At 50.1% G+C, this 16,968-nt stretch overlaps 4 protein-coding genes and 1 non-coding gene across 5 annotated transcripts; 3 read left to right on the top strand and 2 right to left on the bottom strand.

Annotated features, from left to right (window-relative positions):
- Positions 1-375: 375 nt before the first annotated feature.
- On the top strand, positions 376-3,584 carry ASPGLDRAFT_129588 (putative nuclear serine protease HtrA2/Nma111; the record flags this gene model as incomplete). Its single annotated transcript, XM_022540903.1, has 3 exons — positions 376-798; positions 855-3,359; positions 3,414-3,584. The coding sequence occupies 3 exons, from the start codon at positions 376-378 to the stop codon at positions 3,582-3,584; spliced, it is 3,099 nt and encodes a 1,032-aa protein (XP_022399345.1).
- Positions 3,585-5,591: 2,007 nt separating this feature from the next.
- On the top strand, positions 5,592-8,479 carry ASPGLDRAFT_67545 (uncharacterized protein; the record flags this gene model as incomplete). The annotated part of the gene is made up of 7 exons (XM_022549149.1): positions 5,592-5,793; positions 5,836-6,295; positions 6,426-7,042; positions 7,098-7,590; positions 7,651-7,891; positions 7,928-8,207; positions 8,256-8,479. The coding sequence occupies 7 exons, from the start codon at positions 5,592-5,594 to the stop codon at positions 8,477-8,479; spliced, it is 2,517 nt and encodes an 838-aa protein (XP_022399344.1).
- A 1,496-nt stretch (positions 8,480-9,975) lies between these two features.
- On the top strand, positions 9,976-10,046 carry ASPGLDRAFT_t109. Its single transcript has one exon. It is a non-coding gene; the product is annotated as a tRNA-Gly (tRNA).
- A 290-nt stretch (positions 10,047-10,336) lies between these two features.
- ASPGLDRAFT_36770 (uncharacterized protein) lies at positions 10,337-14,487 on the bottom strand (the record flags this gene model as incomplete). Its single annotated transcript, XM_022544732.1, has 5 exons — positions 10,337-10,906; positions 10,960-11,247; positions 11,307-14,096; positions 14,164-14,254; positions 14,312-14,487. 5 exons carry the CDS (start codon positions 14,485-14,487, stop codon positions 10,337-10,339), a joined length of 3,915 nt encoding a protein of 1,304 aa, XP_022399343.1.
- Positions 14,488-14,914: 427 nt separating this feature from the next.
- Positions 14,915-16,864, bottom strand: ASPGLDRAFT_75288 (putative 3-hydroxyacyl-CoA dehydrogenase; the record flags this gene model as incomplete). Its single annotated transcript, XM_022549788.1, has 2 exons — positions 14,915-16,243; positions 16,296-16,864. The coding sequence occupies 2 exons, from the start codon at positions 16,862-16,864 to the stop codon at positions 15,013-15,015; spliced, it is 1,800 nt and encodes a 599-aa protein (XP_022399342.1). The 3' UTR covers positions 14,915-15,012.
- Positions 16,865-16,968: the final 104 nt, after the last annotated feature.

Below are 16,968 nucleotides of genomic sequence, written 5' to 3'. Positions count from 1 at the left end.
GTTGCTAGTACTGTGCCGCAGTCTTCTCCTCACCACCGACACCACCACCTTAGACCCCTCCGTCACATCAACAACTCCCCTCGTTCGTTTTCCCTTTCGTCTTCAGAGTCCTCCCACTATTCGTCCTATTCTTCCGCCTTTCCTACCAATACTACCCCATCGTGGACATTCCCCCGGTCTCCCCGTCGGCCGCTTACAAAGAAGAAGATTCTGCGGTCGACCAGCTACAACTCGAGCGCGTCCTCGTACTCTCTGACAACAGCTTCCTCTGCTCGATATTCCAGTGCTCTCGCATACCCTCCTCGTCGTCCTAGTGCGCTATCCTCTACCGCTCCCGCCAACCGGCTCGTCCCCCGTCCAAACCAGTTCCAAGCTATGAACGGCGCCGATGACGCCAGCGCAAAACGCAAGCACAGCTCCGCCGCCGCGCCCACCAGCGCAGACGCAGACCACCGACCCGCAAAGCACCTAAAACCAGAGCTCTCTACATCCCCAGACGGTGCGCCGCCAAACGGGACAGTATGCGACTACGAGACGGAAGAAGACGCGAGCCGGCTGCATGCAATTGGGTCGACGCCGGCGGATTCGCCTGAGTGGCAGGCGACGATTGAGAATGTGGTGAAGAGTGTTGTTTCGATTCATTTCTGTCAGACTTGCTCGTTTGATACGGAGTTGTCGATGAGTAGTCAGGCTACGGGGTTTGTGGTTGATGCGGAGCGTGGGTATATTTTGACGAATCGGCATGTTGTTTGTTCGGGGCCGTTTTGGGGGTATGTGATTTTTGATAATCATGAGGAGGTAGGTTGATTTATCTGTGTGGTTGTTGGTGCAAGAATTGTGCTAATTGTTGGTAGTGCGACGTCCGTCCTGTGTATCGAGATCCGGTTCATGACTTTGGGTTCCTCCAATTCGACCCCAAGAAGATCCGTTATATGAATTTGACAGAGCTGAAACTTCAACCTGCCGCCGCTCGGGTAGGTTCTGAGATCCGGGTTGTGGGTAACGACGCTGGTGAAAAGTTGAGTATTCTTTCTGGTGTGATCAGTCGACTGGACCGGAATGCACCCGAATATGGCGAGGGCTATAGCGATTTCAACACGAATTATATTCAAGCAGCAGCCGCTGCAAGTGGTGGAAGTTCAGGCAGTCCGGTTGTCAACATCGATGGCCATGCGATTGCTCTGCAGGCTGGTGGTCGCGCAGATGGCGCGGCAACCGATTACTTCTTACCCTTGGACCGTCCTCGTCGCGCGTTGGAATGCATCCAGCGAGGTGACCCAGTCTCTCGCGGCACGATCCAAACACAATGGATCTTGAAGCCTTTCGACGAGTGCCGTCGTCTGGGGTTGACCCCAGAATGGGAGGCTGCTGTCCGTCGGACGACACCGTCCGAGACCAGCATGCTGGTCGCTGAGATTATCCTCCCTGAAGGACCTGCCGATGGTAAGCTGCAGGAAGGAGATGTGCTCCTACAGGTCAATGGCAGCCTTCTCACGCAGTTTATCCGGCTGGACGATATTCTTGATACGAGTGTTGGGGGAACGGTAAAGTTGCTAGTTCAGCGAGGCGGGCAGAATGTGGAGCTCGAATGCGGAGTAGGTGACCTCCATGCCATCACTCCTGATCGCTTTGTGTCTGTGGCAGGTGGTACCTTCCACGATCTCTCCTACCAGCAAGCTCGTCTGTATGCCATTGCTACTCGAGGCGTCTACGTCTGTGAGGCAGCCGGCTCCTTCAAGCTCGAAAACACCCTTTCAGGGTGGCTCATTGATTCTATCGATAAACAACCAACGCGAAACTTGGATGAATTCGTCGAAGTGATGAGAAACATCCCCGACCGCTCGCGTGTGGTCGTCTCTTACCGCCATATCCGGGACCTCCACACTCGGGGGACCAGTATTGTATATATTGACCGACACTGGCATCCCAAGATGCGCCTGGCCGTTCGGAACGACGACACTGGCCTTTGGGACTTTTCCGACCTGGCAGAACCCATCCCAGCCCCTGCACCTGTTCCCAGGAAGGCTGACTTCATCCAACTCGACGGCGTGAAGCAACCGGCTGCGGCGGAGATCGTGCGCAGTTTCGTGCGGGTAACATGCACGATGCCGCTCAAGATCGACGGATATCCGCAGAGCAAGAAGACGGGCTTTGGATTGGTGCTTGATGCTGAGCGCGGTTTGGTTCTTGTTTCGAGGGCGATTGTGCCCTACGATCTGTGTGACATCAACATCACTGTGGCTGATTCTGTTATTGTTGCTGCCAAGGTTATCTTCCTACATCCTTTGCAGAACTACGCCATCATTCAGTACGATTCGAAACTCGTGCAGGCGCCGGTTAAGAGCGCCAAGCTCAGCACTGAGTGCATCAAGCAGGGACAAGAGACGATTTTTGTCGGATTTAACCAGAACTTCCGTATCGTGGTGTCCAAGACGACTGTCACCGATATCACGACCGTGTCGATTCCTGCCAACGCCTCTGCACCGCGGTATCGTGCCATCAACCTGGACGCCATCACCGTGGACACGGGATTGAGCGGACAGTGCACGAACGGCGTCTTGATTGGCGAGGATGGAGTGATCCAGGCGCTGTGGCTGAACTATCTCGGTGAGCGCACGGCCAGTTCACACAAAGACGTCGAGTACCATCTCGGTTTCGCGACGCCATCGCTGTTACCCGTTACGAACAAGATAACCCAGGGAATCATCCCGAAGCTGCGCATCTTGAACATGGAAAGCTACGTCGTCCACATGAGCCAAGCGCGCATCATGGGGGTATCTGAGGAATGGATCCAGGAAGTAACCGAGACCAACCGCTCGCGGCATCAACTCTTCATGGTGCGCAAGGTAGACGTCCCGCCACCATCATTCCAACCCCCACCGGGTTCCGAATCGCTGCAAGAAGGCGATATCATCCTAACCCTAGATGGCCAGCTCATCACCCGCGTCTCCGAGCTTGACATCATGTACGACAAGGAAGTCCTAGACGCACTCATCGTGCGGAACGGCCAGGAACTCCGGATTCAAGTCCCGACAGTCCCGACAGAAGATCTCGAGACTGATCGCGCCGTTGTTTTCTGCGGTGCTGTGTTGCAGAAACCGCACCATGCTGTCCGACAGCAGATCTCGAAGCTACACAGTGAGGTCTACGTTAGCGCGAGGAGCCGCGGCTCTCCATCGTACCAGTACGGCCTTGCGCCGACAAACTTCGTCACTGCGGTAAACGGTATCTCGACACCCAACCTTGATACCTTTGTGAAGGAGGTCAGCAAGATCCCGGATAACACATACTTCCGGCTTCGCGCGGTGACCTTTGATAATGTTCCGTGGGTGGCTACTATGAAGAAGAACGATCACTACGTACGTTCCCTCTTTCCCCTTACTATCTTTATAAATCTATGCTAACGACGACAGTTCCCCATGTCCGAATACATAAAAGACCTCTCCACACCAGCAGGCTGGAAGACCGTCTCGCATGATAAACACAAGCACAAGGATGGTATTGCGCCTGATTCATCGAATCTGAACCCCGATGCTATGGATGAGGGGTTGGAGGATGTTAGTGATATTGAGCCGGATGAGTAGAGTAGAGTAGAGGTGTGGGGTTTGGTTAGTGGTGGTGTGATTAGATGAGATGAGATGATAATGTAATTGTTTGAAAGTCGTTACTCTCCTGTCTTTTGCTACAATGTGTATAGAGGCTTTTGGGTCTGGGATTGCTACTGCGTCTATCTGTATAATGTGTGAAAAAGTTGTTGGATTTGTAATTATCCTATAACGACGGTGTCGGAGCGACAGCCTATTAATCTTCGGACATAGGGCTGCGCTTATGGTTAACTGCATATATAGTCATAATCAAAGCCATGTCGGTCCTGAAATCCGTTGATCTTGCGTTTGCCCTCTTCCTTCAGTTTAGATATGCGTTAGCTAGATGGTACTTTGTCTCGTAATACTAATGCAGAGATCATGCTAATATGCCACTCTTTAATCTTCCGCAGCCTGCCGTAAGCATTCATCCGTGATGGTTGAATACATAGCCAATCCATACTTATTCTCGCATGTGGCCCAAATTTCGAACATAAATAGTTTGTCCTCCATTTGTTTATCCCGATCTGTGTGTGCAAAGTTGGAGCGACAGTTCGTTAATGCAATAGTAGTTTGGTTTGATCTTCTCTTTCCGAAAGGCACTGTAGTCTATGCCTTTAATAGACATAGACAGCGCACGAGAACTCTTTGCGTTCGCGTGGCATTGCTTGTCACCCTCCTTGAAGCCAACAGGTGTTGGATAAAACCCAGAGCAAGTCAGCCCTGATCGAGCTTTTTAGCGCTTCTGGCCATCTTTTAAGATATTTAAATGTTGAATATTAGCGTTCGTTATTCCCTTTCCGTGCGTTAAAAGAGATCAACAGGAACCGAGGGATCAGCATGTACCCTTGAAGAAAAGGGTCGAGTCCTTCGGTTTTAGAGTAATACACCCTGCCTTCTGTGGGCATGATTGCCTGTCGCGCGGACGAATCGATCACGACTCCATTTGCTGATATGGCAGCCTTGTGTCTGTCACTATCATAAAATGACCAATCGCCACCACCCTGCTAACGAGGGACAATCCTTCAGCGCAAGACCAGCCAGTGCTTCCTGACGTTTTACGCTGTAGCGATGGTCTTTTTAGAAGAAGACTCTCACTCTTTCAGACATTATAACTCCGGCGGATCAACTTTTGCGAACTGCTAATTCGACTATCGATCTGCGATATCTTTGCAGACCTTATCGCATTTACCATCCTGTCGAGATACGGATCGCATCTCCTTCAATAGGTCATCGAGTGCTCGCTTCAACTTTTTTCTGTGTCGCCTGCTGTGCACCTGCCATGTTCGAACTCGCTTCTATGTAAGACCCGAGGTGCCTTGTACTCGAGTATTTCGTTTTTTAGCAACATTGTGCCCTTTTTCTCAAATTTGACCGTCGAGGACTGACTTCTGAATTTAAGGCTTTACTTTAAGACTCTCTCTTTGAGGCGTCAGAGCTTGGTTCTTTAGAGAAGATGTAGACGCCGTTCGGGACACTTCCAAGCGTCTGCCCATTCGGGAAGCAGGCGAAAGGTCACGATGTCTTTATCTTTGATGCCTGTCAGTTAGATCAAATCAAGTCAGAAAATGGATTAGCTTAATGGCCCTGCAAATAAGCTAGTCAATATCTCTTCTAGTCCGACCACTATAAGTCCAGACTCAGAAACACCTTATGGCCGCCGCTGTCGTAAAAACCAACCTAAGACAGAGCAACTGGCCCCCCCCCCCCTTTTTTTTCCCCCAAGCCGCTTCTAATTCATGGTCGTTGGTTGAGTACAGAGCACGCTCTAAATTTTTTATGCTCGCGGTAGCGCCTTCTAGCTAGTCTGAAATGTGTCTTTTATTCAACACCCTTCCGCTGGAGATGTCAGCTGCGAAGGCCATGCTCGATGAGATTCACGAAGCCTTACCCCTACAACCAAATGACCACAACGCATATATTCTCGGACGTATTGGGAAACACAATGTTGCCATTGCAGGTCTACCAAATGGTGAATACGGCATCGCCTCAGCCGCCACCGTGGCCATGCAGCTACTATCCAGTTTCCAGTCGATTCGGTTCGGCTTGATGGTTGGTGTTAAAGGAGTTGTACTGAGCAGAAATACAGATATACGCCTGGGTGATATCGTGGTTAGTAAGCCGATGGATACGCATGGGGGAGTGGTGCAGTATGATTATGGAAAAGCATTAGATGGCGGATATTTTCAGCAGACGAGAATGCTCAACCGTCCGCCCCAGTTTCTTTTGACAGCTCTTACCAAGCTGTAAGTGGACCACTTAACAGAAGATAGCCAAGTCATTGGTTTTCTTGCCGAGATTGAGCAGAAAATGTCCAAACAAGCTGTCAACCTTGCTCGCTCCACACAGGAAGACTGTCTATACCAAAGTGACTACAGCCATGTTGATCCCGACTACCAAACCTGCCATGACTGTAATACAGAAAGAACTGTCCCCCGGCATTCTCGAAACGACGATGACCCTTTTGTTCACTATGGACTGATTGCGTCCGCGAATCTAGTGGCGAAAGACAGTCGAGTACGGGATCAACTGAGTCGTGAACTTGGTGCTTGTTGTGTGGAGATGGAAGCAGCGGGACTGATAAATAACTACCCATGCTTGGTGGTACGAGGGATCTGTGATTATGCGGATTCCACAAGGACAAAGAATGGCAGGGATACGCTGCTGCCACTGCCGCAGCATATGCGAAGGAACTCCTCTCTGCAACTTCAGTTGGCGAAATTGATCAAACCCAGACGGCACAGGATACCCTATCTGACTCTGATTCTGGTAAGTTTGTCTAGCTCTCTGTTCAAATAGAAAATTCGTGTATTGACAAATATTCTGCGTTTAAGCTAGCAGGTTCCATGTTCCATTTGACCTTACTGCGATGCCCGTAATCAAATATTTCTTGGGACGGCAAGATAAACTGGTGCACCTATGGGAGTATCTACAGCCGGAAAGCTCTGAGTCACGAAATGTCGCCGTTCTTCATGGACTAGGTGGTATGCGAAAGACACAACTAGCAGTCCGCTTCGCACGAGATCATAGAAACGACTTCATTGCAATCTTCTGGTTAGGTGCCAAAGATCGAGATACAGTACTGCAGTCATTGAGCTCTGTATTGTCGCAATTACCACAACCCAATACTGAAATGGTTGATGAGGAGAAAGTCGAGAAACGAGCTAGGCATGTGCTGCGGTGGCTAGCATTAGAGGGAAACTCGCGCTGGTTGGTCATTTTTGACAATGTCGACCAATACGTCGATGGTCACGACGACAATGCTCAGAATTGCTTTGATATCAGCGAATTCTTTCCCACAGCGGACCATGGCTCTATTCTTGTTACCTCGCGACTTCAGGCATTGACTGAGCTGGGAATGTCTTTTCCAGTCCCGAAACTTGAAACCTTGGAAGCAATTCAACTACTTCTGCAGAGCAGTAGCCTCCCACTCAACGATAACATTGAGAAAAATCCAGGTACGTACTTGGTTACTTGATTTGGGAGTCTTGTGAGTAATACTAACGCGCGCAGATACCCTTGCTCTTAGCGGTCGTCTAGACAGACTACCACTGACAATCATCATTGCCGGATCCTTTATTCGAGAAACGGGAACCAGCATCTCGGAGTACTTGCAGTATTACACGGAGAGTTGGGATGAACTACAGTCACAATCGAGACCTGGACGTCATTACCCACAAGGCAACATACTACAGACATGGACAATCTCATTCAACGAGATGAAGAAGCGGAACCCAAATGCGGCAGAGCTACTACTACTACTTTCTTACTTTGACAACCGCAGTATCTGGTATGGACTAGTCAGATGTTGTTGCAACTCGTGCAGCTCGGATGCCCTGGCCTGGTTTCAGAAAACTGTATCAAATGAACTCGCCTTCAAAAGCACATTGAGACCTCTCATCAAATTCTCTCTCGTTGAGCCTGAGCGGCAAGAAGGAAGTTACACAATACATCCAGTTGTACAGAATTGGTGTCTCCACGTTGCTAGAGAAAGAGGGGATGAAGAGTTTGCCTGTTTCCATGAATGAGCACTGATATCCCTTGGAAAAACGAGTCGTGCTCACAGGAAGTTCCCAAAGGCTTTGCAGCGACTTCTTCCGCATGCGGATCACATAGTTTGTGGGGATTGGTCAAGCAACAACAATACCGCAGTGTTTGGAACACTTAACAATATAGGGCTTCTCTACTCTAAGCAGCATAAGCTGAAGAAGGCAAAGGAGTTGTTCTGTCAGGCATTGCCCGGTGCAAAAGAGATACTAGGTCCAGACCATATGGTTACCCTTACAACAATCAGCAATATTGGAGATGTCTACTATCATCAGGAAAAGCTGGGCAGGGCATAGGAGATGTGCCATCAAGTACTAGCAGTCAAGAAGAAGCTGTTGAGACCGAATGACCCATCTACCCTGGGAACAGCTAACCAAATTGCAACCCTCTACTCCGACCAGGGTAAGCTGAAGGAAGCAGAAGAGATGTATTGCCAGATATTATCAATCGCAGAAAAGGCACTAGGTGCAGATTATCCATTAACCCTGGACATTATCCACAACCTTGCCGTCACTTACGCTGAGCAAAAAATGGTAAAGGAAGCAAAAAAGAGGTACTGTCAAGCTTTGGCAGGTCGTATAAGAGTTGGATTCAGTTCAGATGAATCGTCTTCTCGAATTACAGTCTTCACTATCGGGACCTTCTACATCAAACAGGGCAGGCTGAGTGAATTGGAGGAAATGTACTGTCAAGTACTGGTGAAAATGGAAAAATCACTTGGTCGAGATCATCCAACCCCCCTAAAGGTAGTCGATGTCCTTGATGGTGTCCGCGAATTCAACACGTTGGAGGACGAAGAGGATAAGCGGCATCAAAAATGGGTCCTGCTTAAGAAATTAGATAAATGAGGTGATCAAGAACAGCCAGGTAAATGGCTTTCAGTTGAAAGCGATGGTAAGACTCAACAAGCTGCAACGAGATCAGATGCCTTGGTCAAGCTCTCAAAGTTTCGCACATGGAAAGTGGTACTTTGTGCCATCTTAACCGCTTTAACAGCTTGGTTTCTTGCATACATTTTCTGAAGCACGGATGCAGCAAATCCAGTTGCATCTGTAGTTTGCCTGGATGTCCGGTCTCGCGATATACAGTGATTGCTCGCCGGATGTTTGTTTGGTGGCAGTTCCTGTCAGCATGACGAGTCCAGTGGCCACCATGGAAACTGGAATTTCCCTGTATATAGACTGGAGCGTGTGGCTCCCAAACAAGGCTTAGCCTTGATTCCGACAAGATTTATGAAAAAAAGGAACCGTATGATATGAGGCTTCCCGGTGGCTTACGCGCAGATCGGAAATGCATAAAGCACACTGATCCAATCATTCTAAGTTGCTGATCTCAATACTTGTACACATGGAAATGGCCGGATAGTCAACCCCTCTGGTTCTCTTCTTCTTTTTTTGGTTGGAATCACAGTCTTATAGTTCAATCAATCAAGACAAATAAAATGCCTGTAAGTACGACTAATCAAACTACTATGTAGACTGGTTTCGTGCGTTTTCCATCCATCGCCCTTAATAGTTGACCTCTATATAGATTGTACCGTGATACTGACCGTGCCCGCTACATTAGATTATCCACTTTAAAACCCAGGACGCAGGCCCTAACCTCGGCGGTGATACAATGATGTGAGTATTCTACCCTAACTCAGAGAAGAATCGTCTGACCAGCCCTCAAACATAGTGCGAGTCCTGTTATCGACACCGTCAAAATCGCAGTCTATCATGAATGCCACGTTGGAGAATGCTATCAACGCCCCAGCCCCAAGGATTTTCCCTCCTTAGTATGTCATTTTGTAAGTTACACGGGCAATTCTAAGATGATTATGAGGGATCTTTGGCTAACATTCTTGATTTCTGTTTTTATCTAGGGCGAAAACATCGGAAGTTGCAGAATATGATTTCAACAAAGTACTGGAAGTTGTTTGGCCTCACACCGAGTCTCCAGAGGAATGGAAAGATATTCCCAAGGCAGTTGAAGTTGAGGCAAATGATGATCTAGATCTGTTAGCATTTGGTTGATAGGCTTGGTGGCCTTTCGCCCACTAGGATTATGTATGGGAGCGAGGTGACTATACATGTAGTAGCTTAAAGCTTCCGGGGAATAACAATCGTTATACCGCGATATATATATCTGCTCCCGAAGTAACAACACTTCGGACCCCATAACACACTTTCTGAGCCCACCAGACACGTAAAGAGAAACATTTCTCATTCACTCCGATGAATTGGTTGGCCACAATATTATTATTATGCGCCTTAGTCCTTACCTAGAAGCGTTATAGACTTTTGCTGTCAATAAGCTATTAATGACATAGATATTATAATAATACTGGGAATAGTATCAACTAGCATCATTGGTCTAGTGGTAGAATTCGTCGTTGCCATCGACGAGGCCCGTGTTCGATTCACGGATGATGCATTCTTTTTGCTTTTTTTTTGGTCCACCCACTTTTTTTTTTTTTTTTTTTTTTTTTTGTTTCTCTTGCTAGCTCAATCCATATTTACGTGTCCAGAATGAAGTCGGATAAAGATGAATACAATGCACTGTAAATATCATCTAAATTATAGCCCAATAAACAATGCAGTGACCCTAAACTGCAAATACAACGCCAACCAGCTATGCCCGGTATAATAATGTAACACATACTCCAATCCTAAGATAACACGCAATCAACCGAAAAAAAGAATGCAAGACAAGAATCCGTCAAATCAATTGGTATCAAAAGTCCACCCCCCATTCAACCGCAACCGCTGCCGCTCAGAAAGATCTTTCCGAATCTCATCCTGCGTCAGACGATCAGCACCAGACCAGTTCGCACTACTAGTCCGTTCGCGGAATTTCTTGATCTTTTTGTCGGCCTTGAAGGTGTCCTCGAGCGAGAACGGTGCGACGGGTCCGAAGATCGAGTCGACTTCCATGCCCTCTTGTTGTCGAAGGAGGTTCTCGAGTTCTTTGGGCTGAGCCCACTTAGGCACAGGGAGCATTTCTGCGTCGGAGTCTTCGTCTTCGCTGTCTGTGGCGATTTCGGGCAGGGCAATGTTTTCGCCGCTGGGGTATTTCGGCGATTGTTTCGTGGCGGGCTTTTGAGCGGAGCTTTGGCCTGGCTTCGGTTGTGCCGGGTTCGAAGGCTCTGCGAAAGGAATCTTGCCGCTAGCATACTTGGACATGTCCAGAGGATGCACGGGTCTCTGCGGTTGGGCGGTCTTGAGAATGGAGGAGCCGGATTGCGGTGCTGTAGACGTGCGTTGTCCGTTGAAAAGAGAGGGCTTGGTGGGTTCCTGAAACCAGTTAGCATAATGATTACCAATTTGGCACATTTGTTTGCACTCACTTTGCGGATATTGGATTGGCGGATCGGAGGGGCCATGGCCGGACGCACAGACGGAGGGTTGTGTTCATCCTCGGTCCTTCTGCGCTTAGAATCGCCAGGCTGGGGTATCACACTAGGCTTGGGAGGCGCAGGACGGTGACTGGCTTCGTCATCCATGGCCCGCTTAGGTGGTTTGGCGGGATTTGGCTGCGGGGTGTTAATGGACCGACCAAACGGCTGAATCGAACCCAATCGCGAAGCCGACCTGGACGCTTGCGAAGCTGGTCTCTCGGGCTGGTGAAGCACGCTCTGTAACAAACGAATCAGCAAATTGAGACTACTCTCAAAGTGAAGTGTATTTAACTTACCGTATCACCGGGTTGTTGGCTGCCCTGCCTTTCGAGTCTCCGTTGATTCTCCAACCTTCGCTTTTCAATTGCCTGCATATGAGCAGCCTTCTTGGGGTCCACAGACGCCTGGCGTTCCCGACGCTCAGTCTCCGCACGGCTCCGAAGCTCTTGACGACGTGTCTCTTCCTGTTGTTGAGCGGCGCGTTTACGTTCCAGCTCACGCTTCTGCTCCTCTTTGCGTCGTGCTTCACGTTCCTCCTGTTCCCTCTTCCGCTCACTGGCAAGTTGAACCTTGCGTTGCGAGTTACTGGAAACCGAGCTCTTAAGGCTGTTGTTCGAAGATGCCGTATGTAATGAGGTGTTGCTAGCCTTCTTCTTGATAGTTGACGGCTTCGAAGCAGAGGCGGGAGTGGGCGCAGCGGCTGCTGATTCTTGGACGTTTGAACCGGACGCCATGGGGATTTGCCGAGAAAGAGCACTACCGACACGGATGGAAACTGGTTGAGGCTTTGGTTTCTGGAGGGTCTCCCGAGTGGGCTTAACGGGACGACGCTCATTTTGCTTTTGTTGGGGGATGGAAGAAGGCGCTGCGGGCTTGGAGGCGGTTTCGTAGGCGGGTTCGGGTTCCTTGGATGCGTATTTTTGTGGTTGTGGTATTTTCTTGGGACTCGGTGCAACGGAAGCTGCGCGCTCTTCACGCTCAAGTGAAGCCTTCTCCCGGGCGGCCTTGAGTTGAATTGCCTTTTGCTTCTCCTGTTCTCGAGCCTTTTCTTCCTTTTCTTCCTTTTCTTCCTTTTCTTCCTTTTCTTCCTGCTCTTCCCGCTCATGTTCCTCAATCTCCTGCTGTCTGCGCTTCTCCTCTCGTTCCGTGGAGCTGCGTGTCTTGCGACCTTCCGGCCTTGGTGGTGTTGATTCCTGAGCGGGCTGAGGTTCCTGGTGGTTCAGACTCTGAGGCTTGACGCGCTCCTCGGGCTGTTTTCGCGACTCGGTTGGCGACGAAGCCTCGACCCTCGCTGCAGCAGAAACACCGCCGGCTGTAGAGAATAGACCCTTGGCAGATTTCATGATCGATTGTAGCTTCCACTTAGATGCACTCACTGGCGCATCCTGTGGCTTGGGAGAACCTGCTGGAGTTGTCGACACTCCAGCGGTCAAGTTCGACGCGGATGCACTCTTCTGGTGACTTGGTTGTTGCGGTGGCGTGTACAGCGGTGTCGTGGATTTCGGACGGCTTATCTCAGCACTGTGATTCTCATTAAGTTTCGCCATTCGGTTTCCACCCATTTCAGGGTTACGGGTCGTGTCATCCTTTTCGGGGGCCTGGTTAGTCTTATCCATGATGTCCATGGTCCGACTTTTGGCCATATTGGGACGCTGAGGAGTGTTCATAGAAGGCTTAATCCATTCATCCTCGTCAGTTGTCATGGGTTCAGGGGCCGGGGTCTCGCGTGATTTCCGATCCGATGCCTCAGGTTTTGCCTCTGCCCTCGGCAGGTCAGGGTAAGTCACCTGTGCCGAGGACAACCCTGACACGGATGGAATTGACTTGGTGGGTCGTGACGGCTGAAGTTTGCCTAGCATGCTGATCTTCTCATGGAGTCTTTGCGTGGACGACTTGTTGTGTTGCTTGCTCGATCTCGTCTCAGCATCTGGTCCATCGCGAGTCGGTTCAGCATCATCGTCAACTTCCATTTTATCGCCTTGAGCCTGAGATGTGTTCTCCTCCAGAGTAGCTTGAGTTGTCCTATGTCCTCCAGTTTGCCGCCCAAGGAAGCCAGTGCCGATATGGCTCGTTCTGGAAACCCTTGTACCCCCCAAGCTCTTCTTTGTCAAAGGTTCTCGTGCAGGGAGCGAGGCGAATGTCAAGCTGCTCTTACGGATCGGTGGTCGTTCGGGAGTCGAGCCATCTGAAGGCGATCCAATATCATCATCATCATCATCATCATCATCATCGAGATCATCAAGGGCCACATCCTCTTTCTCCATTTCAACGTCGTCGCCTTCGTGTACAGACTGCAGTGGCTGCGTTGCAGGGGTCTGCACAGGCGACGACGATTTGGTATTTTGAACTGGTTCGGGTTGAGGTTCAGGCTCAGATTGTTTTTCAGGTTCCGGCTCCTCTTCTGATTCCGACTCGATATCCTGTTCGAGTTGAGGCTCACGCTCCTGCGTCGGCTTCGGCGGCTCGGGCTTCTGATCGGGCTTCCGTGCGGTCTCTTTAGCGACCTTCTTCTCGGGCACGCGTTCAAAATCATGTTTCTGCTCAGGTTCAGGCTTCCTCAAGACTGGCTTTTCTTCCGGTTTCTTGTCCTTGAGCTGCAGTTTGGGAGGATGCACCTCAACTTTGTGCACTGTCTTCGGGGCATCGTTCGCAGGTTCCACCGTCTCGCCGCGCTGGTGGTTATCCTCCTGCGCCGAATGGAACGAAGATTCTGTTGTACGTCGATCGGCCGGGTCATGTGTCTGGGGCGGCTCTGGGGTAGGCTCCTTTTCTTCCAAAAGTTGTGTCGATGGTTGTGTTGATGCCTGCGACTCTGGCTGTGTCTGTGTCAAAACCACATCGTCATCATCGTCACCACCATCGTCTGTCATGCCTTTATAGCCTGAGTCCGTGTTATATTGGGGGAACGAGTTCAGGTTCTGACTCAAGTCAGGATAATGGGGTTGCGGCGCATTCTCTGTTGTGGGCTTGGCGTTTGTCGTTGGTATAGGAGCAGCAGGCTTCGCGGGCGACCGTTTGCCTGTCGGGCTAGCGATGAACTTATTCTCTTTCTGGTTGTGGGCAGTCGAGAAGATTTCGCTCAATGGCTGGGCGGAGACGTTAATCCACATAAGAGGCAGTGGATACCAAAGGGAAAGGGACCGGGCAACTTACCACTCGAGATTCCTCGAAGTTCCGCTTGCGCGCAGTGCGAGGCGTCTTACCCCGTAATTTTCCAGGTGTCTTGAAAGCCTCTGTGAAATTGCTTTTCGGCAGTCAGCATAAAATCGCGAAGACATAGGAATCCGTAATCGCAACGCACAATTGGTTGTTGTCAAAGATCTCTGCCATATGCTCATTCAACCAATCCATCTCATGGCTCACGGGATATTCCACTTCCTCCAATTCCTGCTCCACAAGTTGCGAAACATTTTCCTTCTCCGTAGAGATCCATGCCGCAGAGCCAACGGGCTTCTGAGCTCTCGCACCACTAGCCATGAGATATAAACAACGCGATTTCGGCGGCGGGCGATTCGTTAAAGAGCGTAGGTGTAGATTCGGAAAATTCAAGGGCAGACAAGCTGTCCTTGCGAATTATTGTCCCTCCGAGACGACGGGGACATTGAATTGTGGCGGGTGTGTCGGGTGCGAAGTTGTCGTCGAGTGTTGGTGGGCAGTCTTTCCGGAGTTGGAAGAGCAAAACAAACGCGTGACCGTGGTCACGTGAGAATTTACATCACATCATCAACTGACACCTCAGGCAAGAAATGACCACTTCGAGTCCGCCTATATTTTTTTAGACGACACATATTCATATTTATTGTCTTCCGAGGAGAATAATCGATGTAGACGCAATGCTACAGGCCGTCAGCTTATGCGAAGTAACTTCACATAGACTGAGACACACACATGTGTTTCCAGCTGCATCGGAACTCCCTGCATTCCTACACATGTCTGACCTGATTTTAGTCTTGAGTCTATTAAGTGCATTATTTACAAGGAATTTAAATGTGTACACGATATCTATGAACAAAGGCCAACGCCAGTATAGCTTCCTTGGTCGTGCATAATGACGGTCTTCCCCTGCCCAACACAGTATACACTTCCTCCCAGATCTGCCACGATAACCTCTTTCTTTGCATTCAATTTCAACCCGATAGGCTCATGGAATTGACGTGCCATGATCACCTTACCTTCCGGACGAACCTTATCACCAGCAACGCTGATGCAATTCAACGAACACCCGATTGGATGCTCGCCCCGATCAGTCCAGTACAGTACCTGGTTCTCCTGGTCCAGCTCAAGGTCAATGGGCTCAGGCAAATTCTCCAGGAGCAGCTTGATATCAGACCGATTTACCGCCGCCTGACCGTCAGGAATGTTCACATTTGCGCGGAAGATCCGGCCTTTTCCGGATTTGCTGGGACCCTTTTGCGTCCAGTAGATGTATCCGCGGGTAGGGTCGATGGTGATACCCACGCACCACCGAGTCATGTCACCTTTCTCATTGGGGTCTGACAGCGATCCCGTCTGCACGAGGACGCGGTGGTCGCTGCCGTCGTAGTTGCACCGGTGCACACCCATACCCTCGCGATCGCAGAAGTATACGTGCTGGTTGGTATCATCGACAACCAACTGCTTCGGGGTATGCACGGCGCCAGAGGGAATAATGGTTCGGACGTCAGAGCCGTCAAGATTGGCAGAGTGGACCGAGCCGTCATACGTAGATGTAGCGCGGCCCATGTTTGTCCAGAACATGCGCGATGTGCGCTGCGAGATGTCGATACCGTCCGGCAGGGATTGGCCGCTGACCAGTGTCTCGACAGAGTTGGTGGTTGGTGTGAGCTTGAGGATCCGGCCGGCTGTTGGGATGGCGCTGATATCGGGGTTGTTGGCGCCCAGACCGACGTCCAGCAGGTATATTGCTTCACCTGCTTCCTTGTTCTCTTTGCCTGCTGAATATAACCCGCCATTCTCGCTCTTGAGACCCAATCTTTCTTGTTGGATATAATTCTCCCGTAGCCAGTCGACGGTTTGTTTGCCTTCCAGACCTCGTTCTTGGATGTAGTTGTCTTCAATGAAGGCAACCGTATCCAGCCCGATCTGGTCCATCAACCGACATGGCGGCTTACTCGTGGGCAACTGGAACATGTTCTCCCACAAAAGGTCAATCTCTTTGGGTGTACTAACATCCTCAGCGAGAATAGTGAGGATCTCTCGTTTCACAGCAGCCCAAAGACGATTAAAAACGAACCTACTCAATTAGCAATCCGCATTTAGCGAGAAGAACAGCAAAAGGAACATACCCAGTAGACTCCCTCCTAGCCGTAACAGGCACCATTCCACACTCCCTCAACACCTCACTCAACGTCCCAAATAATTCCTCCTTCGTCTCACCATCCGTCATCAACTCAACTGTCTGAATTGCCGGCGGCATAGTAAAATGCATATTCAGCGCCATTTCCCTCCTCTCTTTCTCCAAATCCTCCACCATAAACCTCGACTTGAACGAGCTACTATTCGACGCTAGGACGCAATCCGCTGGCGCAGATGCAGTCACCTCTGCAAACGTTTCCCGCTTCAACCCAAGCTTCTCCGGCACGGCTTCCACCACGAGCCAGGCATCCTGCACTGCGGGTGAAATCTCGGTGAATGTCTTCAACGAGCCTGGCGATGTCTTTTCTTGTTGCGGGAGGATGGCTGTGAACGAGAGTAGTTGCGTATGGATGAAGGATTCCGCGTCGGATAGGGCTTGCTTGCTGGGATCCCGGATATGCACATTATACCCCCCGGCGAGGAAAACGGCGGCGATACGGCGGCCTAGTACCCCGGCGCCGAGGAGGACTATTGGTCGTTCTTTGGATGGGGTAGTCATTGTTTCTGCGAAGGATGATTTCGTAGATAGTGGATCACACTAAGAGCGCTGATGCAGGGATATCCTGCGACTACAAGGGTCCTGCTATATATAATCCATACACA

This window comes from Aspergillus glaucus, assembly GCF_001890805.1.
Source record: "Aspergillus glaucus CBS 516.65 unplaced genomic scaffold ASPGLscaffold_14, whole genome shotgun sequence".
NCBI classification, from domain to species: Eukaryota; Fungi; Ascomycota; class Eurotiomycetes; order Eurotiales; family Aspergillaceae; genus Aspergillus; species Aspergillus glaucus.
Note: the sequence above shows the minus strand (reverse complement) of the source record. Positions and strands in the feature narration are given on the sequence as shown.